Raw genomic sequence first — 27555 nt, forward strand, 5'->3', positions numbered from 1 at the left:
TCATTTGTTATTTATGTATATATACACATATACATATACATAGATATGTATATATACATACATATATGTGTGTATATATCTGTGTATATTTATATATGTGTGTATATATGTGTAGATATACATATGTGTATATATATGTATACATATGTATACACATATGTATATCTGCACATATATACACATAGATATACAGATATATATACACATATACATATGTACATATATATATTTAGAGCAAGAAATAGCACTGATTTATTTATTATTTATATACTTGGGGCAAGAAACGAGTCTCCAGGGTCACCAGCAGTGGATTATATCAATATTATTTTTAACACTAAGTCCGATATAAACCCCAAGGATTCTGCCGGAATTCTTTGAGGGACATTTAAGAAGAAATACGAACATTTAAAGGCAGAGCCCTGGCTCCCTGTCCCATTGCCGAGCACACTCCGGCTGTGTCCTGTGCTCTACACCATTTCCGGGCACAGGGTCTCACACACCAGCTTTAGAGCCATGGCTTTACCGCTCCATCTCTTCCTTTTCCCTTTATGTCCCATTATCGGCTGTTTTCCCGTTGTTTCCGCCATGGCAGCGGCCGCTCCACCGCCCTTGGCAACCGCACAGCGCGCTCGTTGCTAGGGATAGCACCCCGCCCTAGTTTGTCCTTCTCCGCCCTCCGTCTCCCCGTCCCCCATTCGGCCCCGCCCACTCTCCTCCTCCACAGCCAATCAACCCCCCCTCCCTGACCAATCAGAAGGTGGGTGTGTTCCGCGTGCGTGACGCTCTGCGTGCGACGGTTCCGTTGTCCAATAGGAATCCTCCAGTGCCGCAGCTGCGCAGGCGCGTCCGTGCCTCCCCCTGTCGCGTGTGTGCGGCCCTCATGTCGTGGCTGTTCGGGCTGAACCGCGGCGGGGCCCCCGCAGGCGGTGGGGATGGAGCCGGCTCCGGTCCCGGGTCCGGTCTGTCCCTGCCGCCGCCCCCCGGCGGGGCTGGGGCCGCTGCCGCAGGCGGGGACCGACTCCAGCCCAAGGACAAATGGAGCAACTTCGACCCCACGGGCCTGGAGCGGGCGGCCAAGGCGGCGAGGGAGCTGGATGCGTCCCGTGCGTGAGGGGACGGGGGCCCGAGGGGTGTCCGGATTCAGCCGGGGGATGGGGATGGGGATGGGGATGGGGATGAGGATGTGGAGCCTTGTGAGCGCTGCGGACCTGCCGGCTCTGGGTCATGGAGGGGCTGGATGGGGCTTGGAGCAAGCTGCTCCAGTGGGAAGTGTTCCTGCCGGTGGCAGGGGTTGGAACTGGAGGAGCTCTGAGATCCCTTCCAACCCAAAGCAGGCTGCGTGAGCATCTGTCAGCAGGGAGGGTTAACATCTGCCTCTGGTGTTGTGCATCGGGCACCCGCAGCTTGTGAGGGGTTTGGTTGACTACACCAAGTGCTTTGTTTGTACTGTCAGTAATCTCCTCTCGTTGCTGATTTCAGGCCATGCCAAAGATGCTCTCAGTCTTGCCCAGATGCAAGAGAAGACTCTGCAGCTGGAACAGCAAACAAAGCTTAAGGTATGTTGGAACTCATTCATTGTACAGCCAACCCTCCCCTGGCATTTCTTGTGCAGTTGTCACCAGCATTTCTCCATAGAGTGACCTGTTGAGCTCTGTTGTGATGATTCTTTACCTTAACAGGAGTATGAAGCTGCCATAGAACAGCTGAAGAATGAGCAGATACGGGTACAAGCAGAAGAGAGACGGAAAACACTCAGTGAAGAAACAAAACAGCATCAAGCAGTAAGGGAATGAGGAAGCCAGTCCTTGATTGTGTCCTGCTTTATGGAAAAGGCAACAGTGCATTAATTGAACTTTTAGGAAGGTGCTGTGGAATGTGATTAAATACACTCGTGTCTAACAGTGTTAAAGGTTGAAGTCTACTGGCTTATTAAGTATATGTGTGAGCCTGGGCAATGAGATGTCTCTTAAGTTATTTGGATTTCAGTCTTAAGTAGCCTGCATCCTTATTTCTTCCAAGTTTCATCTTTTAGACTGGAAAAAGTAGCTTAAGAGGAGAAGTGATGCAAATCTGAATGATGCAATGGTGGTGCTTTTTGGTATGTTTTAGCATGAGTTGCTGAAGTGATAACACTGAAGTCAGAGAGATATAAGCTAGGTTTTATGCTAACAGTTCACATATGGTGACTTTCTACTTTGAGAGCACAGGAAATTAGGGGATTGATTGATTCCAATTGATTATCCAGCTTATGAAGATAGCTGAAGCTGTTTGGAGCATATTGGTTTTTACCCTATCAGAGTTTGGACTTTGGACAGGGCTGGCTTAGGAACAGGCTTCACAGGCATCTGCTTTGTTCATGAGTTGCCTCTTGAACTCTTACGGTTCACAGGGCATCGGTTGAAGTCAGAGCAAGCTTGATTATTGATGTACTTCTGATGTGCCACGCTTTACAGTTGTTGAGGAGATAACTCACAAGCTGTTCTGCTTCTGTATTTGGAGTAGAGAATATCATCCCTGTACAGAGTCCTCCTTGCTGATGGACATGGGCTCTCAGAACACTTTCAGCTGAGCTTAGGGGATGTAGGTTTATCTGCCAGTTGCAGTGGAAAATCAGTGAGAGAAATTAATGAGGAACATGAAAATCAAGCTGAAATATCTGACAGGCAGCATATCTTGACAGTTCTATTGCATGCAATCACCAGACTAGGTAATGTGCTTTAGAACATGAAAAGCATGTTGTTCCTCGTAAAGTAAGTCTCTTTGTCTGGGCATGAAACACTTGTTCTTAGGGTGTATGTGTGTGATATCTTAAAATGATGCCAGGCTATATTGATTTCTGATCATAAAGGAGTTTTGGTGCTGGCTGAGGATGTTTTGCCCCAATCTTTGCCCTGTTCATGTTCAAACCTGGGATTATTTTTCAGTTTGTGTCCCTCAGGACTAGATGCTCTCTTAAATGTGTAATCTTTATATTCTGAATGCTCCTTTCTCTTTTGAAGCGAGCCCAGTACCAAGACAAGTTGGCAAGACAGCGCTATGATGAGCAGATGCGACAGCAGGTATGAGCTTCGTTCTCCAACCCAGCTGGGGATACAGAGTAACTTTCTTAAGTCCAAGTGGTGATCTGGAACTGCACTATCATGCTGGCCAGTGAGGAGTGTGGGATTAGGAGTATTAATGTGGGAGATGGGAAGAGGAAGAATGCACTTCGGCCTGAGCACTAGTAGCTTCTTGGAAACATTGGTAGTACTTAAGCTTACCCAAAGACCTATTTGACTGAGTTCTTACAACTTTAACACCTCTTTTGCTGTCATCTCTGTCCACAGCAACTTGCTAATGAAGAGAATTTGAGGAAGCAGGAAGAATCTGTACAGAAGCAGGAAGCCATGAGGCGAGGTAAGATGGCAATTTACAGAGTGGATGGGCACATCAGTTCACTGTATTGCTCTTTGACTCCTTGGGTTATGTGTTCACATCATATTGATGAGTAAGGTATCAGAGTAGCTGGGTGGCCCAGTGAGGATTTCTTGCGGTGATACTGAAGATGGAGGGGCTGGCTGTGAATTTCTCATCCATATCCCGGGTTGTTCTTAGTTTTCTCATTCATTCTCCATTCACATCAGTCTTTATGTGTCTCTCGCAGTTCTGTGTACCTGAAGTTCCAGAGCTTCCAAAAGCCTGTTTGGGATGGCATGTTATAGCAACTCCACTTTGCTTCTCTTCCTTACAAGCAGTGTGCGTTACACTCTGTGTAGTTACTTGCCCAGGGTTGTCCTTCATTGTCTGTAGCATGGCACACTTCCTCTCTGAAATGATGTTGGTGAGCAGCAGCAGTGCCTAGCACTGAGTTTCCCCCCTCTCTGTTGCTTTATCCGTCATTGTTTACCTTGTCTCTGGCCAAAGTTTGCCCTGAGCAACCTTTCTGGTCATGAACTTCCAGAACCAAAGCATGGTTATTGTCTTGCAGTGTGCCATCGGGAGCAGGCCACCTATTTGGTGTGTGATCCCTCTGAGCACAGAGGAGAAAACTCCTTGCCTATCTTCTGTAACACTGTACGGCTTGGCTGTCTTTTGAGGGAGTGTGTTAAGATCTTGAAGTCTGCTGCTCTGGTTGTTGTGAGGCCAGGGTGAAGCGAGGCTTCTCTTTCACCTGGGATTAAGCCAGCCCAAAAGCTTCTCCTCCTGCCTTGGTTTCTACAGCTACCGTAGAGCGAGAGATGGAGCTGCGGCACAAGAACGAGATGCTGCGTGTGGAGGCAGAGGCAAGAGCCCGGGCCAAGGCCGAGCGGGAGAACGCAGACATCATTCGGGAGCAGATCCGCCTCAAGGCTGCTGAGCATCGCCAGACGGTGCTGGAGTCCCTCAAGTATGTGTGTGAGCAGGAGAGAAGGGCTTGGGGTTGTCTTGCTGCCTGTGCAGATTGCTGCCATGCTGTAGAGACCTTGCTCTTTATTCCTGTAAGCTCTTGAGTTAGCTTGGGTGCTCTTGTACTCGGAATGATGGGAACTGTAGAGAACAGGAATACAAGAGAACGCTCTTTCACTTGTCTTTCTACACTGTCATCTGAATGGGAAGCAAACAGGCCCTTAGTGTTGTAAATGTTACACAGTTTTTCTAACAGATTACTTCAAGCCTTATTTGCTAAGATTGAGACTTAGTGCCTCTGAAAACTCAGAGTTCTTTCTGTCTCTGGACATGTGCCATAAAGGTGTAAAGCAGTTTATATCCGAAGGGGTGGGCATTTAGGTTTGTATTTGGTTCATATTAGTCCTTTGAGACTTTTAATTTAAAAAAGAAGCAGCTTTAGAGTGAGTTGAATAGGTTTTATTACAGCTCAGCACCAACGATGTATTAAAGACAGAAATCGATGTCTTAATGCCAAGTGATTTTCTGGCTTTAATCCCAGATCTGGTGTAGACATCAGGTGATTATAAATGTATTTGCCATCCTTGTCCATGTTTCAGTTCCCAGGTGAGCCCTCAATGGGCTTTGACTGGTTCTGAAGAAGATTATTATAAAGTTGTCTTGTAAATTGTTCCAATTCAGTGTTTGAAATCCCTTTCTCTCCTGCTTGCCTTGCTGCTTGCTTACCACAGGACAGCTGGGATGCTCTTTGGGGAAGGATTCCGTGCTTTTGTAACAGACTGGGATAAAGTTACAGCCACGGTAAGATTGTGCTGTATGTCTGTAGCTTCCAGGAATGCCTGTCTGTAAATGTATGTTAAACTAACTCCCAGTCTTTGGAACTTCAGGACATGATCTAAAGCTCCCTTTGCTGCTCATCTCACAACTTGGCATCTGGTTTTGATATAGCCTAGAGAGCATTTAGAGAACTGTTGAATAAGTTGATTGAAAGCTGGACCAACCACTCTTCACAGTACAAAAGAGCATGGCATTGACTTCTTATGGACATCAAGTTGTTTCTTAGTTTACTACTTCCACCAAAACTTCACAGGGAGAATACATTTTGGTATCCTGGCTTATTGAAATGGACATTTTGCTTTAAGTCAGTCACCACCATCTGCTCCACCCTCTGGTTTTAGACACACAGACTGATGCAAAAGACACTTTGCCTGAATGCCCTGGGGAGAACAAGACTTGCTCTTAGCAGATCCTTTTGTCATCTGTGGGCTGTACCTGGAATGCCTGCAGCCCTCCCAGCCTTTTGCAGATCAGTGCTCAATGCTTTTGCTTGCATATTCTCGTGACCCAGATAGCAGTTTCCTGCATTATGGTCACTTTTTGCTTCTGACAAACTCTTGTCTTGTGAATTTGGGACATTTAGCTATTAACAAGCAAGTGTATTTTTGGAAAGGAGATAGCACAGCTGGAGCTTATACTTTCTGTTGCTTTGATAAATGACTGTAAGGTAAGAATTAGCCAGCTATTTTAGGGTTCCTCTAAACTAGCCCTGGCTTTTCAGCCATTCCTGCCTGCTGCAAGGGCTGCTCATTTCCTACCTCTTTGCCCACAAAGGTTCTGCCTAGAGATTTTGAGTGGAAATCACTTTGCTTAACTGTCAGAAATTCATTCTTTTGCCAGATACTTCATGATAAACAGATAGGCACTGTTAGCAGCCTGAATTTTGTAGTTGGCATAGTAAATGGGTGGATGTGAGTGTGAAAGTCAAGTAGTTTTCCTCTTTTGGTACAGTCTTAAACCTGTATCTTGTAACATGAATGTCAGTGAAGTCCAAAAGGCTGAAATACTTATCTCTGCCTGGATGGATCTGGTGGATCAACCTGTAACTGCTTATACTGGATGCTGCTAAAGCAGACTGTGTAAAGAGTGCATGAGATCATTGTCATGGTACCTTGTCCTTAGAGGGAGGCTGCTAAAGAGGTAGAATCTCTTTTGTGTTCTTAAAGTGTGTGTAAACTGAGATGAATCAGGTGGTCTTATTCTTTGCATCTTGGAGCTCACAGTTCTGAACTGCTCATGTTTCCACCCAAAACAAAGGTCATGTCACACATTTAAGCAGAATGAAGCTGAACAGATGGTGTCTCACAGCTTATTGAACAGCACCATTCCTTGTTGTCCTTGAGGCTTTTGACCTTGATCTGCACTTGTAAATGTCTGCTTACTTTAAAAGCCACTAATGGAGCTTGCTCTTTTGTCTCTTTTGTTCATAACACTGGAAGCTAAAGCTTCAGCATGATGGGAGATAGTGTTTTCTCATAGGAGGTTTGTACCTTTGGCTTGTAGCAAAACCTGATGGTTATTTATATACTGTATGTATACACTCAGTTAAATGTCTGCAAAGCCACACACATTTGATTAGGGAGTACATACTCCTGGACACATGACTCTATGCTTTATTGTTCTTCCTCTGCCTTTCACGCTGCAAGAGCTCTAAATGCTTTATGAATAGGGACTGTGAGACCTTGGCTGTCTGAACAGGGATAAAACACCTTATCAGAAATGATGCTCAGCATCCTGAACCGTAATTCCCTACCACAGGCCATGCTACACACAACTGAGCTTCCTTGCCAAGTGTTTTTCCTAATCCTTCCCCCTTTCTCTGCAGGTGGCTGGCCTAACCCTGCTGGCAGTGGGGGTTTACTCTGCCAAGAATGCCACAGCAGTAGCAGGGCGATACATAGAAGCACGTCTGGGCAAACCCTCCCTGGTGAGAGAAACCTCACGCATTACTGTGCTAGAGGCACTGAAGCATCCCCTCACGGTAAGGTTTAGCTTTGGCTTTGTGTTGCACTCAGCTGTGAAGATGCACAGCTCCTTCAGCAGCTCTTTGTGTCAGGCAGGGAGCTGTTGATGGGTCTGTGAATAAATGTGCTAATAGAGCCTAGGTGGGCTGAGCTCATTGTCATTTCATATGACCTTCACGTCCAAGTGAGTTGTCAAATCTGTGCTTGATTTCTGTATGTCAGTAATGGAATTTGTCCTCTCTAGGTGGGTAAGCGTCTTACCAGCAAGGCTCAGGATGCCCTTGAAGGAGTTGTTCTCAGTGTGAGTACTCTGGTTTTGCTGTCTTGCTCTGTGAAGGATGTCTTCAGAATCCAAATAAGAATGGCTGTTTCCTCACTCTCAGTTCAAAAGCTGTAATTCCAGTAATTCTGGAGTCATAGCACCCTTGGGGCACTGAGGCTATAAATAAACTCCTGTGTTCAGTGTGACATGCATTAAGCACGCTGTTAACCTTTTATCCTCTGCGGAAAGCAGCTGGAAGCCTTAGTTCAGTCATTGCTGTGCTGCAGTTTTTCTCCACAGTCAGCATGTTGATATACAGAATTCCTCTTGTCTCATATGATCTAGGATTACTGAACCTAGATCTGCTTGTAAGCCAAAAAGCCAAGAAGCAGATGCATTTGCCCATCTTGTGAGTGGTTCTTCACTTGCTAATGAGGGCTGCTTCTGAATTGGATTCCTGGATATCCTGGATATAAGTGCTGCTTGAAGCTGCTGAGAGAAGATGCTTCTGCAGGAATAGCTTTCTCCAGTGTCTTTACAAATGCAGTAATAAGTATGAACGTGTTTGTGACTTAAGAAAGAATTAGTACTGCAACCAGTTACTTACATTTTGACATACCCCTCCCAAGGCATCCAATAGGAAGTGAATATTTAGGTGTTAGCATTTCTGATAGTAGTTACTGCACTTCTGCTACTTCTTATGAAGGAATTGTAGCCAAGTGGACAGAACTTTGTGTAAATCCTGACTCAGAACAGGAAATGGCCCTGGTCTGAATAAGCAGCTGAAGTTACGACTTAAAGCTTGAGACTGTAGAAGTGCTGCCTGCTTCTCACTGATACTGATCTGTGAAGCTGATAGATGCACATCTCTGGGTACTTTCTATGCATTAAGTTTAACTCTTTTCTTGCAGCCACAGTTAGAAGCACGTGTGAGAGACATTGCCATAGCAACAAGAAATACAAAAAAGAACAAAAGCCTATACAGGAATATTCTTATGTATGGTCCCCCTGGCACTGGAAAGACACTCTTTGCCAAGGTAAAACCCCGCCAAGGTTGTGACAACCTGCATGTTGCAGGGGGCTCTGAAAGCATCATGGTCTAAGCACCCCCTCTAGTCTGAAATCTGTTGCTGTAGTATTGCATAAACACTGTGTTCATGTGTCTGTTGGGAAAGGAGGAAAGGGCATCGACTCTAACTTAGTGCAATCTCTTGGATTCTAGTGCTAAGCGTGAGCAGAAGAGCCCTTCCATCTGGGAAAGGCATTTGGCAACTGCCACTTGTGAAATCCCAACACCAGCCTGCTGTCTCATTCCCACCTCTGTTAATTTTGTGTGCTTGTCTAAACAAGGCTTAAAACACAAAGGGAAAAGTCTCATTTTTGTTTGAATGCTCACGGTTCATTGACCACTTAACTCCAGGCTTTTAACTTCTTTTTAAGCAAATAACATTTTGAGTTGTGTTAGTGAAGTGTCTTGTAGAGGATAGAATCGTGTTCTACACGAGACCATGGGGAAAACAATGGAAGGAGTAAATAATACACAAAGATGAAGGTTTAAGCACTGCTGAGAGCATTAAGATTCCATGCATTTCCACAAATCTAAACTTCCATCTTTCATTCCCATTCAGAGTGATGCTAAATCTTCCACTTTTGAGTCTTTAGGTGACTAAATTAGCGTTCTCTAAGAGCATACATACCCTCTGCAAAGAAACATGCTGATAGAAGAATCTGTTTGTATTTCTCTTTCTGTCCTCCTCTTGGAGTGCTCAATTCCCTGGTTTTCTTTCTTCCCAGAAATTAGCCGTGCACTCGGGCATGGATTATGCCATCATGACGGGTGGCGATGTTGCCCCCATGGGGCGAGAAGGAGTTACTGCCATGCATAAACTCTTCGACTGGGCAAACACCAGTAGGAGAGGGTAAGTAGAGGTTCCTCTGCACCCTGAATGTGGTTTCTTGCTCAGAGAAGCTCACTGCAATGATGTCTGTCAGATGCCTGATCTCTGTTATTGTATGATACTCCTGCACAGATGAGGCATATCATACAATGCTAACCAGACATTCTATCTCCTAGTTGTCCTAAAATGAGTGAGTTCTTGCTGCTTAGTAATACTTGAAAGATGGAAAGGTTTTCAGTCATAGCTTAATTCTGCTGATCTCAGGAGGCATGTGGAGGTATTGCCCTTTTAAAGGCTGGGACACATTGCTTTCGAGGTGATTAGTTTTCTGACTGTAGTTAGAAGACTGAGCATGAATGGAGGCACAACCAAGTGTTTATGCTCTCTGTGTATTATGTTCCCTGTTGCAATTGCTCAGATGTTAGGCTCTGATAGTGTTTGGATCTTGCTTTTGGTTTACTTTTGAGTCTTAAGCAGAAGTAGTGAATTATAAGAAGTAAGAAGGTAAGGGGGAGACAGATCCTAAAGGTATTAGGCAGGTGTAAAAGTCACAAGCTGCTGTGTGTTTTCAGTCACCTTTAAAAGCAAACTTTCATCTGCAGAAAAGCATTCATGTTGAGGCTAATCTTGACTCCTTCATTTTGTAGGAGAACATAGTTAATCTGTTCATACTGGTGTAAATGGATTTTTGCAGTGCAGAGGTACCCAAGGAGTTGCTTGTCCAGCCAGGATATTAAAATTCAATGGAGAACTTGCAGTGGGTGTCACTTGGGGGTTTTGTGCTGTTTTCATCCCAGGTTTTCTGTAAATGTGGCTAATGGGTGATTTATGTGTTCTCTGATTGCTTTAGATGGACATCATCTTTCATTGTCTGTTTTAATCTTCGCTGCCTTCATAGAATCATAGGATAGTTAGGGTTGGAAAGGACATCAAAGTGTGTCTGTTTTTACCTTTAAAATCCCCAGAAATATGCAGAGTAAATGTCCTAAGGGTTTAAACTCTTTAAGCTTCTCCAGTCCTGAGGGGCTGTAGAAGGAAAGGGGTAAGAACTTTGGGTGAGCATAGAAAAAGCAGTAGAGATTGGTAGAAGGATACTCAACTGCATGTTTCCACTAAAGAATTCTCTTTCACAACACTGTCTGGATCTGCATTTATTCTCTGTCCTGATACTCTGTGCATTTGAATTTCATACACTTAAAATAGCCGTTGTACGAAAGTCATGATCAAAGATTACCTGTGTCCATATACATCAATGTTCTAACTTCCAGTAACACTGGAGTATTAAAGCAAGTTTTATCCTGGATATCCAGCAGTGTTAGCTGTTAGTACTGTGTTGCCTTTATTAGCTGAAAGCCCTCATGATAGAAGACACTTCTCTGCACAGGCTGCAGCCAATTGTGTTATCAGACAAGCTAGAGTTGAGCCAAAGACGTTGATAGTCCCTGAAATGCCTTGACAGAAAACTGCTTTTGAAGCTAGGCAAGAAGGTAATACAAATTGTGACAGCTTTATGAGCAGCTTGGTCCTGTTATTGATAAACATCTTCCTGGGCTTTGTCTCTTGGGAAAAGCACAACCCCTGGGTTAGAAGTGAATTTATTTGTGTGAATTATTCATTGACTTTATTAATTCACTTCTCCACAGTAGTAAAACCATCACCTTATTGCTGCTGTGGTTTGGAAAGGAAAAGCCCCCCCAAATCACATGGGAGGACTCTGGCTTGAGGCTTTCAGGATGGTGTAGGGAAGAATAATGGCAGGAAGATGCTGTTGTCACCAAGATTTCTTGTCTGCTTGTGGTCTTGTTGCCCTTGCACACATTTCTATAAATAGGAGGGAATGCTAAAATAAACCCTCACAAATTCTTGGGGAGCAGGTGTGTATTTCCAAGATCCACTCCAAGTTGGCAGCAGCATGCCAGCACTGTTAGGCACGAGCCTGTTGCCAAACCATGCCTATGAACACTCCCATCTAGATTTAAAACCCTGAAGGAGGTTAAGGTTGTGTGCCCTGGAATTGCTTCTGTTCATTCTGCTGCTGAACAGCAGGAAACAAAATTCCAGAGGCCTGGAGTCAGTTTTATGGCCAGAGGTGTCTTAAGCTAATACTTCTCTTAACTGTTGGGATGGGCTAAGTGCATGCGATGGGAAAATTGCTGTAGCTTAGCTGACAAATGCTGCCTTAGGAAATGATCCTGTGGGCTGACATCTGGTCACAGCTCTGGGTGCCTGGTAGTGGTACAAGAGAATTCTTGAACCATTTGAGCCTCACTTACCTGTCTCCTATTACTGTGTAGTGCTTTTCTTTTACAGCCTCTTGCTGTTTGTGGATGAAGCAGATGCATTTCTGCGGAAGAGGGCAACAGTAAGTGCTTTCTCTCTCTATTAGCTGTCCATGCTGCAGAGTTAGTCAGCCAACAGCCTTTGTGCTTAACATGATCAGCTAGCTTCAAGAAGCATAAGATTAAAACTGGCAGGTGCCTTACTACTCATCCAGTGAAGTGATGCAGAGACAAGACATTAGCATCTTTCAGCTGAATAGAATGAGCATCTCAAGACTGACTTGAGAATTCCTCTGCAAAGGATGGGTGACATAATCTTTTTGGAGGTTTGCAGGTGCCTGGGCAATAGGAAAGAGGCACATCTTGAAAACAAGAGATGGTTGTTCACTCTGCAGAGCTGCTACCCTGCTGGGCTCATGTACCTGGGGAGGTTTTTACAACAGAACTGCTTTTCACTACATTAACAAAACTACAGTAGCATCTTCCCCTATGCAAGTGATTTATGTTTTCAAAGTCAGTCACTATATTGTACATTAAGTCTGGACCTGCTATTTGAATCTCAATGGTCTGTTTAAAGGGCTGTCCCTAGAAGGTTACTTTGAATGTGTAAGTGAATTCTTTGCTGTGGCTTATCTTCCTGTAAGTACGTTCCTGGACCTCCCAGCCAAAGTAGTGTTTAGCAGGGAAAGACACCTGGGCCAATGGTTAGAGCCTGGGGTTTGAAATCAAGAGGATCACTGTGGGTAAATATTTAATGTCTCTGCTGGGAGCTTTAATTCATAACCTTTCTCCTGGGTGTATAAATTGATCCTTTTCCCCATAGTATTACAGTGCTTTGGGTTCTGCTGTCATGCAAATGCTTGACAGTATTGACAAAGCTTAAAGCTGTGACCTGTCTTAGGTCCCCAAGCAGCTGATTTTCCTTGGGATTTCATCTTTGCAGGAGAAAATCAGTGAAGATCTCAGAGCAACTTTAAATGCATTCCTGCACAGAACAGGGCAGCACAGCAACAAGTAAGTATCCTGTGTCAGCCCTTACAGTGGTTGATGTCTCTCTGAATTGAGAGAAGTCTGTAAAGGGGCTGTGGTATGCAAATAAAAGTTGGAAACATGATCTGTGCTACTAAGGACTTGAAAAGCTCTTCCTAGAATATCCCTTTTCAGTAGAACAAAGGGGAACAGTGTTGAAAATCAATGCCACAAAAGCAGTGCAGGGTTGATGCTTGATGTTTCACCTTGTCTTCCAAAATGCTTCAGCTGGTGCTTGTTTGAGCTGCTCTTCCTGTCCGTGTTTGAATGCTGAGGGTAGGTTTGAGACTTTAAGAGCAAGTTTAAATCCAGTTCCATTTCTTTTGCCTGAGCTGTCTGCTTGGAATGTCTGTGTGCAGCAGTGCACATAAATGTAGGCATCCCAGAGCTGGTTCCCTCATGGCTGTTAATAGATTTGCTAAACACAGATGACTGCAGGGCTGGCTTGACAGATGTATACATGTGTGGGGACTTGTTAAAAGCACTGCAGCTATAACTGATAGTTGCTTGTGTGTAGCTTCTCTGTACCCTCCTGTGTCACACTGAGATGCCTTGGAAGATCTGCCTGTCCAAAATGAGTATAGATTGCTAGGAAGCAAATTGTTGAGCCTGCAACAACCTTGGGGGATCCTTGGTTTTCCCTTTGGGAGAATAACAAAACTCTTCTGGAATGAGATCTAGAATTGCTCTCTAAGTGCTGAGTTAATTATTAAATAACGTTGTACTTGCTACCTGCAAGAATAAGTATAATAAATATATACTGGCAAAATACGTTGTGCAGTACCCAGGACAAGTGGTGCTTAAGGGAGAAATCCACTTTTCCAAGGTGATAACTGGATATCCTGAGCTCCTCAGTCTTTTACTCTGTCCCTGCAAAAGGTGATGAAGATGCTAAGATGGAACTGCAGCCCTTTTAAGAATAACATGCATGTTTTAGCTTTAGATAGTTCCCTTTTCCTAGGAAATAGCCTATTTCACACTTGTGATGTCTGGTTACTGTGGATCTAGTGATGGTTTTGACCCAATTTATAATCATGCTGCAGGGCAGGGAGTGCTGAGGGAGACAGTTCTTTGCCCTCATGTTAAATTGCTTTAGCAGAGCTCTAGGCATGCTTGTTTGGTGCTGGTGGGTGCGATGCCTTCACTCAAACAGTTGGGCTCTCATTTTGTCAGATGTTGAATTCAACTCTAATTTCAGCTGTGAGCCATCCTAGGAGGCTGAAGATGGCCCTGTGAGTCATGCACTGCTGTTTAAGTTCTGAACAGCCTTATTGCTGCTTTGGGCAGTAAGGATTCCTATATCCATGAATGGGAGCTCATTTGAATAAGTCTAGTCATGCATGTAAATCTAGCTGGTTTGGTGAGACCCTGAGGAGCAGTTACTTTACCAGTGAATTGTCCCCAGCATAAGTAAGTGTTGTGAATTGCTGGCTTCAGCTTACCAAAGAACTTCCTGCCTCTTGCTGGATTGATTGCTGACTCTGTATCACATTCATGATGGAAACATTGAAGGCCTGAAGGTTGTGTGTCCATCCTTGATCCAAGCTCTGTTCCTGCAGGGGTTTGGGGGAAGCCCTTGTTGGTAGAAGAGGATTAGTTTCATGCCTGGGTGGCTTTTGGGTTGGCAACGTTCTCTTCAGAAATGACAGCAAAGAACACAGCCCCCTGTAGACTGGGATTTAACGGGCTGCAAGAACGTCAATATTCCAATAGCTGTGCTTAAAAGCCCATTTCAAATTCTAATGCACTATTAAGCTGGTAACATCAATTAAAGTGTTAAAGTAGGATGGCTTGGGGAAGAAGCATCACTAAAAAGCAACAGAAAGGGTTTCTGGTTTCAAAATGAAGCAGGAGAGAGCAGGACCTGGAAGCTGGCATATTTGTACCATGGAGCAAAGCTTGGTAGAACAAACCACCTTTGTTTGATGGTACCCACTGTGGATGTGTCTTTCTGCACACATTAGGTAGCAGGAATGGGTTTTCAGTCTGGCTTGAAGGAAACAAGTCAAATCTGCCAGCTGATGAAGAATGACCTTCCCATGCACAGTGCCAGCACTGGTACATTCCCCTTGTTCTTAGACCAGGATGAGTCCATTCAGTGCTCGTTTACATATGTGCCATAGAACATCCTCCGTATTGTCCTGCCTTGTTCCAAGGTTTCAGGTGTCTCTGGGAGGGACTCTTGGTACATGTTTGTGATGTTCCTAACTTGAGGGAGATGATGGGTAAAGTGGTAAATCAGGCTTCTATGGCATACTGGGGAAGGCTGATAATGGAAAGCTGAGTGCTGAGTTGAGCTTACTTCAGTTCTAAACAGCTTAAACAGCCCTGCATGTCACTTGCGATGCTGTTACAAAGCTGTTTCCAAGGAGTCTTTGGATGATGAAATGTCATTGGTACTGGCCATGGCCATTCCCAGTGTTCAGACTGGTTCATTGATTTTGTTTTTATGGAGTTTCAGTCTTTCCCTCATTTCTTGCTCCCAGGTTTATGCTTGTTTTAGCAAGCAACCAGCCTGAGCAGTTTGACTGGGCCATCAATGACCGGATAGATGAGATGGTGAACTTCGATCTGCCCCAGTTAGAAGAGCGAGAACGGCTTGTGAGGATGTATTTTGATAAGCATGTCCTGAAGCCAGCCACAGAAGGCAAACAGTGAGTATATCCCCTGCACAGCCCTCCCAACACATAGGGTTCTCTTTCTTTTATGGTTTTACTTCGTCTCCTTTTCTGTGTACTCTGCCACATCATCTATAAACCCACTTTAAACAAATAGCACAGCTGAGAGCTGGAGAGATGCCTCTGGCTATCCTGTAACAGGATGTGCCATCCTACAATTGCATGCCATGCTTTATTAGGCCCCTAAAATTTAGGAGACCAGTTACTGTACTGGAGGCAATGATGCAAGCAGGAACACTTGGAACTCCACATATCCTAGTGCTTGTCTTTGCTTGGCTTAACAGAGACAAATCAGACAGTGACTCATTTCCGTCTTGCTGTGCAGTGTTGTACTTTTCAGTCTTAACCAGGTGTGCACATTTCTTTGTGCCACTGAATTGGGCTTTCTGGGCCCAGGAGAGCAACTTCTCTACCAGACTGGGTCTTTCTACAGAGATTTATCCAATCTGATCTCGGATTTCATTGTAATTGTTGGTCTTTACAAAGCCTACTTCTAACTTCCTCACCCTCCAGTCCTGTCCTGTAAGCCAGTCCTTGTTCTGCTTTGTAGACGTTTGAAGCTGGCCCAGTTTGACTATGGGAAGAAGTGCTCAGAGATTGCCAGGTTGACAGAGGGCATGTCTGGCCGAGAGATCTCTCAGCTTGCTGTGGCATGGCAGGTAAGAAGGGCTTTTGTCAGAGGGCTTCTTGGTTCTTATTCCCTTCCTCAAAGGTTGGAGTGATCTTGTCTCACTTTGGAAGTTTCATTATGTCCATAGTGTGGTACCAGGATGCTGCTTGCTCTGAGGTGGGGATCGGAATATCAGCATAATGCCTCATCTCATAAATAGGAGCAGTTTTTATCAGCACTAATGGGAAATCCCTTATGGAATTTAAGTAGAGCAAGTGAGTTAGGAATGGGTTTGGCAAATCAATTCTGGCCATTATGTTCCAGCCTAGGAAGCGCAGTAGAAAAGATTCATGATGTTCTTCCCCATAGGAATGTCAGCATTAGGATACTAGAACATCTTTATCTCATGGCCTTTCAGCTGTAGCAAGACTTGTTAACAATGGCTTTTGGTTTTGCCTATGTAAAGCATTAAGGGAATGGCACTTCAGCAGGTGTGGTTAAGAGCTTCTCTGTAAGCAAATGTGGTTTAAGTACTCTTAACCCAGGTTGATCTCTTGGGTGGTACTGGTGTTGTGTGTCTAGGTCAGCACTAACAGCTTGTTGTGAGTAGCTTTATAGCTGATGCAATGATCCTTCTGATCAGGGGGGATTAATGCTGCAGTTTGACAAGCATTTCTGCCAGCATTAGTTCTGCCTCATATTCCTGCCTTGCTGCTGTGCTTCAGTGAACTGGTACACCTCGTTGTATGGCTGGAGTATGAACTGGGTCAGGGGGCTGATCACAGTTAAAAATAGCTTGGCAAGACACATTAACTGCAGAGCTGGCACATCAGAGGGGTGGATCAGGGGAGGTAGGGGCTGGTTGCAACAGCTCTAAGTGGTTACATCCTGCAGATAGGATTGTTAACTCTTGAGCTGTTGGTCTTTTAAACTCCTTTTAACCTGAACTTTTGATTCAAGATGCAGCATGCCAGAGGTGGCTGACGTGGGCAATAACCTGATGTGAGCAGCACCCTTATGAGGGCACACTTGAATTGTAATCAGTTTGTAAGCTGCAGTTTGGTCCACGTTGTGTGCAGAGCTATAAGGAAGCTACAGAAGGGCTTAACCTGAGGATTTAGGTAGCCTCTTCTGAGGCTCTAGTTAACATGAACATCAGGACTTCCTAATCAGTTCCCCGCTTGCAGGTTCTTTTCCCCCCCTCCTCTCTCCATCCAAAGCATTGTCAAGTTGACAACATGGGAAGAGTTAGACACGATGTGTAAGCTGAGGAGATGATGGGCAGATAAAAACATGGTATCTCTTTAACAGTCTGTTTCTGATCTTAGTAGCCCCTTGCAGAGCAGGTAAACAGCACATGTTGTGAGCCCAGTGTGCCTCAGAAGTTCTCAAAGCAGACTAGAAACACCTCTGTCTGGACATATTCAAGCTTCCAACCCTGTTCTAGGTAGGCTCATCACAACAGCTGCTGCAATGCAACGTGCCTGAGGTCTCTGCCTAATAAATGAATTCAACTGACCCATTCTGGGGAAGGTGACAGCACAAAGCCCTAATGAAAACCATGGGCTGGGAATGCTGGAGTGTTCCCAGTCTGCGCAGTGCCCTGACATGACTTGGAGCTCATCCTCCAAGTTGTAGGCTTAATTGCAGCATTCCTGTCACTTAACTCACCTCAGCTTTGAATGTGTGCTTGCTTCATTAGTTTATTCTTCCAACAGCCGTTGGCAGTGCTGCTGTCTGTGTGCATTCTACCTCTGTAGACACATCTTGGACCAAAACTTCAGCCAGTGTCAGGAACACTGTGTCACAGACACAAATGCAGAGGGGCAGGCTTCATCTATGATGTCTGTCCTGTTACCTCAAGCTGACTGGAGCCTTGTGGCTTGCAATCTTAGCCCTGAACCTCTGTGTGATGAAAGCTAGTCAAATCACCCATGAAGCACAGGTAGTAGGGGGGAAGGGAGTGGGGAATCTGCATTGCTACTCCTGCTTCCATTCCTGAATCTGTGGGATTGCTGGAGGGAAGGGGCAGGGAGCTCAGGAAGGTGTTTATCATGGGCTGGATGGAGACGTTTGGTCCTAGGATCCTCACCAGCTCTGCTCAGTCTGCCTGGGGTCATCTCTTATGGCCCGAGCTGAACCTCAGACATGGTGTGGGGAAAAGCAAAGGGCTGAAACAGGAGGAGAAGCCACCATGGCTCTTGGCTCTTACCAGAGTAACCTGGAATGGCAGCATATGGCCACTGTGCTGTCCCATGGCCTCCCATCCTTCCCCATGAAGGTGTTTTTGGAGTGCTCTGCCAATATTGCTCTTAACAATCTCAGTTAAAGTAGAAGCCTGAGCAATAGCTGCAGCTTTCAGAGCTTAATTGCACTCTGAGCTGGGTTTGAAGTCAGTGGCTTGGCATTACTGTGCAGTTCAGTTCACTGTTGTGTCAGTCTGGCTCAGTTAGTCCAAACAGAAAACAGAAGGAACAGGAAAGCAGAGGGGGTAACCTCCAGTGCTGGGGAGAGCATCACTGCCTGGCAGAGCTCAGAGTCTGTGTGCTGGAAATCCATTTTAATCCCTTCTGTGGAAGACTGAGCATTCCCTTTTGTCCTTGTGCTTTTCCATTCCCCATATCTAATCCTTTATGAATACAGCATGGATTAGATGTATTTACACACTTAAACAGTCCCTTCAGATCTGCTCATAGTCATGTGCAGACTGCCTAGTTCTGCAGCTTGTCCTTAAACCCATTGATATGCTTTAGATAAAACACCAGAAAAGCAACTTTTGCCTATTCCAAGCTAGATTCTCTGGAAAACTGTTTTGGCAACACTTGCAGAGAATTCCCAGGAGTTTTATGGCCCAGTGTTAATGACAGAGGTGAGTTTCCTGCCAGGCTTTGCCTTTTGTGCCACTGACTTGGATGCTTTTTTGCTCCTTGAACCTTGCTTGTGCTTAACAATTCACCTGCCTGAGCAAGCTATGGGAAGAATGTAATGTTCCTGCAGTGGGCTGAGCTGAAGGGCAGCATAAGTGAGGGGCTGGAGCAGGCTGTTTCATTATAAATGTGGTTCAAATGACAGGTTAGTTTGGCCACGTTAAACCAAACCATGGTTCCTGGCTGAAACGACAAGTCCAGCCTCAGTGACCGAACATCTCATCTCTGCTCCAGCCCTCTCTTCCCCCTTTGCTTTCAGCTTCTTTCATCATTGGATTCAGTTATAAACCATGAAGAGTTGCACTGGAGAAGATGGGTTAAAATGTGGCCGTGCAGAAGGTGTAGCTCTGAATACAAATGAAGCTCAGAACCATTTCTCTGTGTGTGCAGCTACTCCCAGAAGGGGCAGCTGCTTCTCCCATTTGCTTTCTTGACAGCAAGGGCCTAAGGCTTTCTATAAATAGAAAGTCATTGAGAAAATCAACAGAGCGTGAACTGCACAGCTTTGCAGGAGTTTCCACAGTGGAATTTATGGGCTATGCAGTGGCAGGAGGAAGGGAAGATATCCTCTGTGTTCCATGGAGCCATATAACACATCCCAGGAAAGCACTCACTCCATTATCAGCCACCAGATCCTGCTGGCTGGAGGGATGCATTGACAAAAGGTGCTGGATGCTTTTAGTCTGAAGTGCCCAGTCATGCCCTGAAGAAGAAATAACACACCAAGGGGGCTGGGTGGGTTATGGTGGTCGGTCAGAGAGGATGCTTCAGCTGAACAGGACCTCTCCACCCCACCACTTGTGCTGTGCTGAGGGCAGGCAGGTCATGTTGTGATGAATGCTGGTGGCAGCAGGCAGGTGATGGGAACAGTGCTCTGCTGTTCGGGGGACTAACAGCCTCATTGCATTCAGGATGCCTCCTGCTCTGCTGCTGCCTACAGAGGACAAGTGCCTTTATGCAAAGTGAATTCTCTATTTGCAGACCTATTTCTCTGCTCTCCTTGCCTGCAGCCAGTGTTTGCTCTGAACTTGAAGTATGAGCATTAGCTTAACTTGTCACTTCTGCCTTAGGGAAGGACTAGAAAGGGAAGGATCTGGGCAGAGGGTGTGATGCTGCTTGCAGTAAAAACCAGTGCTTGCCAGCGCTGTGGGTCTGTGTGGCTTGTGCCACTCTTGTCATTTAACTAAGCAGGGGCTGGAAAGGAGGCTGGAAACCAACCAGGGTAACCCTTTACTCCTTTCTTGACGTGATTATTCCTCCTGCAGTGAGGCAGCACTAATCTAACAGGCAGATACAACCCACTGTGCTGAGCTAGTCAGTACCGTGATGCTACAGATCAGTGCAAGAGCTTACCCTGGGGCTTGTCTTCCATCTGCATCAGCGGGTGCATAAAATGGTCACACTGTAGTTTCCTTCTATGGTGCTGTTGCAGGAAACCTCATTGCTTGGTGTAATTGATGCTTTGCACCATTAATGATTTATGGAGCCCTTAGAAGCACACTTCAGGCTGTCGTGAAAGCCACAGTTCATGTTCCCAACTGGGATCTGGGGAATGCCCTGCAGACAGGAGGGTCTGCTTGTGACAATCTGTGATTGAGGTGGGATCTCAGGCAGAAGCTGTTCCCTGTGAGGGTGCTGAGGCGCTGGCACAGGGTGCCCAGAGCAGCTGTGGCTGCCCCATCCCTGGCAGTGCTCAAGGCCAGGTTGGACACAGGGGCTTGGAGCAGCTGCTCTGGTGGAAGGGGTCCCTGCTCGTGGCAGGGGATGGAGCTGGAGGAGCTTTAAGGTCCCTTCCGACCCAGACCATTCTATGATGGGATGGAGCAGTGGATACAAGTGTGGGGCTGGTTGGTGCAGCAGCATGGGTGGGAGAAGCTGAGGGGATCTCAGCCTTGTCAAGCATCAGGCTCCCTCCTTAGCGTAGCTGCAGAGGGAACCACAGGACTGAGCAGCTCAGGAGCCCTTGCACAGGGAGTAACCAGATTTAGCAGTCTGTAGCTGGGAGTTGCTGTGTTACCTTGGAGATGGGCACAGCTCACAGCAAGCATCCTCCCTTGCCTGGAGGCTACTGCTGCTTGTGTTGCCATCTGCAGAATGGCCACGGGCTGAAGCCCTGCCTGTCCTGTGGGTCTGGTCAATGGTGACAACCCTTTTGCTGCAGCTCAGGAGCAATGGCACCAGTCCTGTTTCCCCTGAGCTGCCACTGGCAGTGCTGTGGCTGCTTGGCAAGGATGGAGGGAGCTCTCAGCCCTTCCTGCAAGGAGCTGTGATGAGTTTGTGCTGCTCTCAACCCAGTGTTGATTTGGCAACAGCGTTGGAGAGACAGGAGCTGGGGTGTGAATGGGGCAGGGAGGAAAGGGAAGGTCCCACAGGTAGGTAAGTGTGGGGTGGGAGCTGACACAGCACAGAAGTGCTGCAGGGTTGATTCCTGGCAGAATGAGGCAGGAAAGCAAAGTGAGTGCACCGAAGACATCGCTTTAGAGGTGCCACATTGCCCATGCTCACCCTGGCACTGATGGGACTTCTCCTGTGTAAGTGTTTAAGCATTTTCCATTGCCTTGAATGGAGTTACTCACTCACCCCATTACCTATTGCTTTTTACCTTTTTGGCTTCATACGTGCAGTGCTTTTAAAGCAGGAGGGGAAATTGAAGCAAGCCAAGTGTGGCTGCAGCCTACCCATGCTGGCAGCGTTCAGCACTGTGAACCTGTGGCCTTGTCTCTTCCAAATGCAAAGAGCTTGTCTCCCAGGAAATCCAGAGGCAGGGAAAGGTGCTTGTTAGTAGCTCAGAGACAGAGACTTGAGTGCATCAAGGAACACCTTTCCCATGATGTGCCGGATGCTCTGGGTACCAGCACTGACTTGGAACAAGACTGGAAGTTGTGCTGGGTCGTGTGGGGACAAACGTGCCCAGAGAAGACAAGAGAGGGATCAGTGTCAGCTCTTAACTGCTCCTAGGAACTCATCACTGCTCCCATCACTAACGTGTGTGTCTCTGCCTTTGCCTCTGCAGGCTGCAGCTTATGCATCAGAGGATGGGGTTCTTACAGAGGCCATGATCGATGCCCGGGTAGCTGATGCTGTGCAGCAGCACAAACAGAAGATGGAGTGGCTGAAAACAGAGGGTGCTGAAGCAAGCAAAGGGCCTGACAGAAACCCCCTCCTGCCTTTCCCCAAGGGGACACCCGTGTGAGAAGGCTGCAGGCTTCAGACCAGCACGTGTGGGGCTGTGGGCATGGGGGGAATCCGGGAGGGGCTTTTGGGCCAGTGTTTGGTGGAGTCATTGGTGAGATAAATGTGTCTCTTGGGGCAAGGGGGGCACTGCCTCCGTCTGCCTCTGATTCATGGCTTTAAAGGGCACCAGGAAACAAAAGGGTTTCAGTGAGCAGGAGGTGAATTAAAGGACCCCTTTGCTGAAATGCTGGTGCCTGTGTCAGTCTGTGGGGCCTGTCCTGCTGCAGAGGCCCAACCTCCACATCCTCTTCAGCCATCTGACACTGAGGTGTCCCAGTTCCGTGGGCCTGCGGGATCCCAGGCTGGCTCCAAGCCTTGCTATCCCATCTATTGAACTCTGCAGGGTGCAGGCTCCAGCAGAGCCGTTCCTCTGCCCATGGCCACCTCCCTGCTCCCATCTCTGTACTGTCACTTCCTGCTCTTCTGTTGTTGCCCCTTACAGCCTCAGGACCCATTCGGTGTCAGCTCCACCTGGTTCACTTGGACGCAGCACTCGGAGCTGCTGGAGCTGTGCAGGGGCTTGGCTGATTCACACCGGGGTTTCCCCTGCTGGCTGCTGCCTTTTGCCTTCTGTGAGCTTGGGTCTCGTAGAGGATGGGACCTGGCTCTTCCCCGTGCTGGGGATGCTGCATAGCCCTGCAGCCGGTGCTCCCCAGGCTGGGATGGGTCTGTTCTGCCTGCACAGCCTTTGTTCACTTGGTCCTGGCTGCTGCAGCCAGGGAGCAGCCCCAGGTGGTTTATTCCGTCCATAAATGATGCCTCTGGAAGGAGGGGGGGACACTGCTCAGTGAGCCTCTGGCATCCCCATGTCCAGCATTAACCCCCCAGTGCAAGCACATTGGCCTGACCCCAGTCTGTGCCCCTGAGTACCCTGCTGGGATGTTCTCCTGGGATGCCAGGGGATGCCTTGAAGCTGCCCCTGTGTTAAGGATGAGCATCCCCCAGCCTGGGTGCGCTCACATTGTTCTGAATGGCTGAAATAAACCTGAATGTCCTCTTACTGCCCTCCCCTTCAGCCTCGGTGTAGTTGTCCTTTGGTGCACTGATGTGCTAGAGGATTCTGGGCTTCCCCTTTGCCATTGGGATCTTACAGGAATTACGCTGCTGTTAAGCCTGGAGAGCTGGAAGGGAGGGAAGCAGAACCCATCTCTGCTGAAACCCCTTCCTAATGCATTGTATGAGGGAGCAGCTTGATTCATGTGATTGAAAGCTCTAATTGTGACACACACCTCCAGTACCGTTCCCTTCTCTTCTGTAATCATCTCCATGAGCACAGAAGGAGCTGGAGGCAGGGGAGCCATGTCTGGTCCTTCCCCTGTGCTGCTGCAGGAAGCTGGGAAAGAGCATCCTGGCCTTGTGATGGAAGGGACTGTGTGTGTTAGAGGTGGACACTGGGGTGCCCTGGGGGGCTCCGGTGTGTGATGAGGTGATCGGTAGCTGGGACTGTTTGTATCCCAAGGGCTCAAGCTCTTTCCCTATCTTGGGCATCCCAGGGGATGCTGCTCCCTCCTGACTGGAACCTGGTTTCTTTATGTCCCTTTAAAGGGTGGGGGGGGATGAGCAGAGACATTTCAGTGCTCCCTGCTTGGAGCTGGCTGCTCAGAACAGGCCTGTGATGCTCAGAGCTGCTCCTGTGCCCTCAGCCTCCCTTCACCCGGACTCCTCCTCCAGCTTTGCACATCCGTGCTCCTCGTGCTTCATGCTCTGCCCCTGCAGCAGGAGGTGCCCATTGCACCAGCCCAGCACTGTGGGTGCATCCCTCACCAAACCCCAATGGTGAAGGAGTGGCAGAGATTGTGTGGGCAACTTCTGCTTGGGTCGCATCCTCCAACCCTGTTGTCTCCATCTCTTCCCACTGCACGGAGTGGCTCCTGCTTGTACAAGCTGATGCCGTTTCTTCCCTGACAGTGTTCGGGAGTTGGTGGGTTCCATCCAAATCATCCCATTGTTGGAGCTTAACAGCCTTGTGCTCTGGTTCGTGGCACAGGGAATGTTGGGAACAAGGGTAGCTGATGGGCTCTGCACTTCTACAGCCTGGAACTACCATAGATGTCAGGCTTCAAAGTGCTGCTTCAGCCAGGGGTGATGGGAGGTGAAGTTCTCTCCCTGCTTGCACATCCTCCTCCTTCCTCCACATCCTGTGCCCCTGTGGAGGTGGCACCCAGCACGCTCCATGCAGGGATGCAGAGGAGCAGCCCCAGGCTGAGGCTCTCTCCATGGCAGCCGCTGAGCTACCTGCTGGTAGCCCTTCATTGGAACAGTGCTTTCTATTGGAGAGCAAATCGGAGGGCAGAGGGATGAGGAAGGGTCCATCACCCCCATCCCTGCACTGCCAGCGTGCGCTGGGCTCCAGCACTGCAGCTGGGAGGCAGATTTACAGCGGGGACATTCATCCATCCTCACTTGCCATTGCTGAAGTGTTTACTTCTGGCTGGGAGGAAGGTTCAGCTGTGCATTATCAACCCCTGTTTGTGTTCTGGATGGGGAAGAACCACTCAGATTCTTTGATAACCCTCTCTCTGTGCCTGCTCCCATTGTACTGCTACGTTACTATTACCCCTATGTCTTTTTTTATGTTAAAAGTGTCAATTTTGGTGGCTTTGCGCACTCCATAACACAGCCGCTGCCCTTGCTGCACCAAGAGGCTCTTTGCTGATGGATGGAAGCCCATCTGCTCAGGGCACTGGTGCTGCTGGCACTGGATGTGAGCGATGGGGCTCTGCCGGAGGGATCCCAACAAGAACATGGCAGAGTTCCCATGTCCCATGGGTGCCTCCCCCCATTCCCACCCCAAAGGGTTGGAAAAACCACTCAGATGCAAAACATGCAAAAAACTATTTTACTGACAAACAGCAAAGGAAGGGGCTGAAGGTTCCTCGGTGCACAACCGGCCGGGACGGGAAGGAACGGCTCAAACACACTCGCCCGTTGACCCAAGGGATATCACAGTGTGCTTTTCCTATTGCCTGCCACAGCCCGAGCCCTGCGCTGCTCCCCTGCACCTCGGACCAGGCTGAGCCCTGCCTGGGCATGGGATTGAGTATGGGAACTTGGCCATTATTGCTTTGCAATCCCAGCAGAGGCCGTGCTGTGATCAGACCTGGAGCAGAGCATCGTCTCCCTTCTCTGCTAGGCCCAGTGTGTGTTGTAGCTCTTCCTGGCTGATGCCTGCAAACCTGGTCTGAGTGCAGCGCAAAGTAAAGAAGGATCAAGGAAAGGAGCATTCCCGAGTCCTGTCCTTGTATTCCCACCACAGAGCACTATTGGCACCTATTCCTGATCTATGTGCTCTGCCCTGCAAGGGTTCCCACTGCTTTGGTCACTGAGCTGTGGGTGCTCAGTGCCTCACAGCCATCCCTGTGGTGTCCCCACTCCATGGAAATCCCAGGGCTCAGCTTGGAGAGAGGATGGAAACTGGCAACCCAGCTGGGAAGACATGAGTGAAATGAAGGGGAGGCCCTAAGGAGGAGGAATGGGCTTCATGCAGTGAGCACATGATGGCACCCATGGATCTGAACACACGGACACACGCACAGGAGTGGGACTGGGAAGAAAGGAGGTGGCAGGAACAGAAAGAGGCTGGTGTGGAATGGGTTTAGCTCCATGATGCCCTCAGGGATCACACTGAGGGGTAAAGGTGTCACTCAGCAGTGCTGGTAACAAGGATCTACAGCTTGATAGGATGGATTTCCCTTCCCACACCTCTCCTATGCAACTCATCCCATTCGGGGTGCAGGCAGCTGAACCTGGGCTCCTCACACCAACCATGCAGGAGAACGTTCCCAATGCCGATCCCAGCTCTGGATGCAGCTCCGAGCTCCATCTCTGCTCTAAAAATAGCCCCTCCTGAGGCGGCACAAACCCCCCCACACTACCCGAGGCTGCAGAAGCCTCCCTCAAAGCATCTGGTTGGATGAGTGCTGAGACGTGGCACACGCTTCCCACTCCTTTGTCCCTATGGAGCTGCCTTTGCAGACACAGCTGCCAGCTGGATGCTCTGCATCCCTGTGTTGTCTCTTGCCCAGGTTCTGACCATGCACTTGCCTAGCCCTGACCTTGTTGTGTCAACTCCCTGATGCCAAAGTCACATCCTCCCAGCTGAACCCTGCTTCTCTGGGGTTGTTGCTGGGTTCGGGGGTTGTTGTTGCTGTTTCAATCTAGGTTCTCTTTGATTGTGTGTGCAGACTGGATCAGAGGCAGGAGAACAACAAACGAGTCAACACTAGAACATCTCAGACAATTAAACAAGGAGGGAACACCCCCACGACCAGACAGAAGCAAAACGAACACATGCACAGGAGGGCAGACTACAGACAACCGCTGCGAGCAACAGGAGCATCCTCACTTGGACAGAGGGACAAGAGAGCACACGTCAGGACTGGGGAGGTTCACACCTCGAGCAGGATGGGGCAGGGGCAGGGCTGATGTGGGGCAGAGAGAGAGCAGGATGCAGTGCTGGTACTGCGGCTCTGCTGTACCCAACACAACTGCTCCTTCCCCAAGGAGAAGTCATTGGCAGACACTTGGCTGTTGGGAGCAACAGTCTCCTGCACACCACCACAGGTGAGATAACACATGGGACCTGGGCTGCCCCTGTGCAGGGAGAGCTCATAAAATCACTGCTTTGGGTTAAAAGGACCTTAAAGCTCATCCAATCTCAACACCTTCCACTCGAGCAGGTTGCTCCAAGCCCCATCCAACCTGGCCTTGAACACCTTACTCGGTGTGCAGGTCATCCCATCCCAACAACAGGCATACTCTGATCGCTGTGATGAGGGTCACATCTCCAGCAGTGGCCTAGGCTCAGAGGAAAGGACACCTCACACCAGGAATCTGACCTTGTGTCTCTCTTAAGCTGTTTGACATCCTCCCTGATACACCAGATCTTTTGGGTCAGGAACAGGACCTCACCTTACTGCACAGGGGGAAGCTTTCCCCTTCTTTATTAAGGATGAGACTCAGCCCTATTCAGTTCTCCAGGATTAATCCCAGGGTTTAGTGTGTGCTGGGACAGCCTTGCCCTACGAGGATATTTGTGGTTCCTTTGTAGAACCAGTGAACTACTCCCAGTAAATCCAATTGCACTGAGAGGATGTTTTGGTTGATTTTTGACTATGTGCAACCACAGAGAGGGTAATAGCTGCAGGCACAGCAGGTTAAATCCAATCAGTTCTGAAACAATGGGAATATCAAATCAGATTTCCTTCCCTCTATTCCAGAGCCTCCTGTTCTTCTGCAGCTCTGGTGTGGATCTGACTTAACCATGGATATCTCGTCTTTAATAACTCAGCTAAGGCCAGTTGCTAGAGCAGGGCAGAGCAATCAAACAATAGGAGGCCACTGACAGATTCCATAGAAGAAAACATCAGTTTCTGGTAATATTCATCATCTTTTTGTTCTGGATGTTTTATCCATTTGAACACAAGCCCACTCAATACCGACTGATGAATGAAGGAGAAATGATTGGGATTC

General features: G+C 47.7%; 1 protein-coding gene across 1 annotated transcript; it reads left to right on the forward strand.

Annotated features, from left to right (window-relative positions):
• Positions 1-853: 853 nt before the first annotated feature.
• Positions 854-22268, forward strand: LOC101879965 (ATPase family AAA domain containing 3A). Its single transcript, XM_005143628.4, has 16 exons — positions 854-1103; positions 1480-1556; positions 1680-1781; positions 3000-3059; positions 3327-3396; positions 4201-4366; positions 5097-5166; positions 7028-7183; positions 7411-7467; positions 8340-8465; positions 9223-9347; positions 11637-11688; positions 12549-12619; positions 15121-15288; positions 15863-15971; positions 21863-22268. The coding sequence occupies exons 1-16, from the start codon at positions 881-883 to the stop codon at positions 22040-22042; spliced, it is 1812 nt and encodes a 603-aa protein (XP_005143685.2). The 5' UTR covers positions 854-880; the 3' UTR covers positions 22043-22268.
• Positions 22269-27555: the final 5287 nt, after the last annotated feature.

The sequence above is a fragment of the Melopsittacus undulatus genome, chromosome 12 (assembly GCF_012275295.1).
Source record: "Melopsittacus undulatus isolate bMelUnd1 chromosome 12, bMelUnd1.mat.Z, whole genome shotgun sequence".
Lineage (NCBI taxonomy): Eukaryota > Metazoa > Chordata > Aves > Psittaciformes > Psittaculidae > Melopsittacus > Melopsittacus undulatus.

Coding starts and splice junctions, on each gene's coding strand:
- LOC101879965 (XM_005143628.4), top strand. CDS start 881: ATGTCGTGGCTGTTCGGGCTGAACCGCGGCGGGGCCCCCGCAGGCGGT. Junction 1,104..1,479: donor GAGGGAGCTGGATGCGTCCC/GTGCGTGAGGGG, acceptor TGCTGATTTCAG/GCCATGCCAAAGATGCTCTC. Junction 3,060..3,326: donor ATGAGCAGATGCGACAGCAG/GTATGAGCTTCG, acceptor CTCTGTCCACAG/CAACTTGCTAATGAAGAGAA.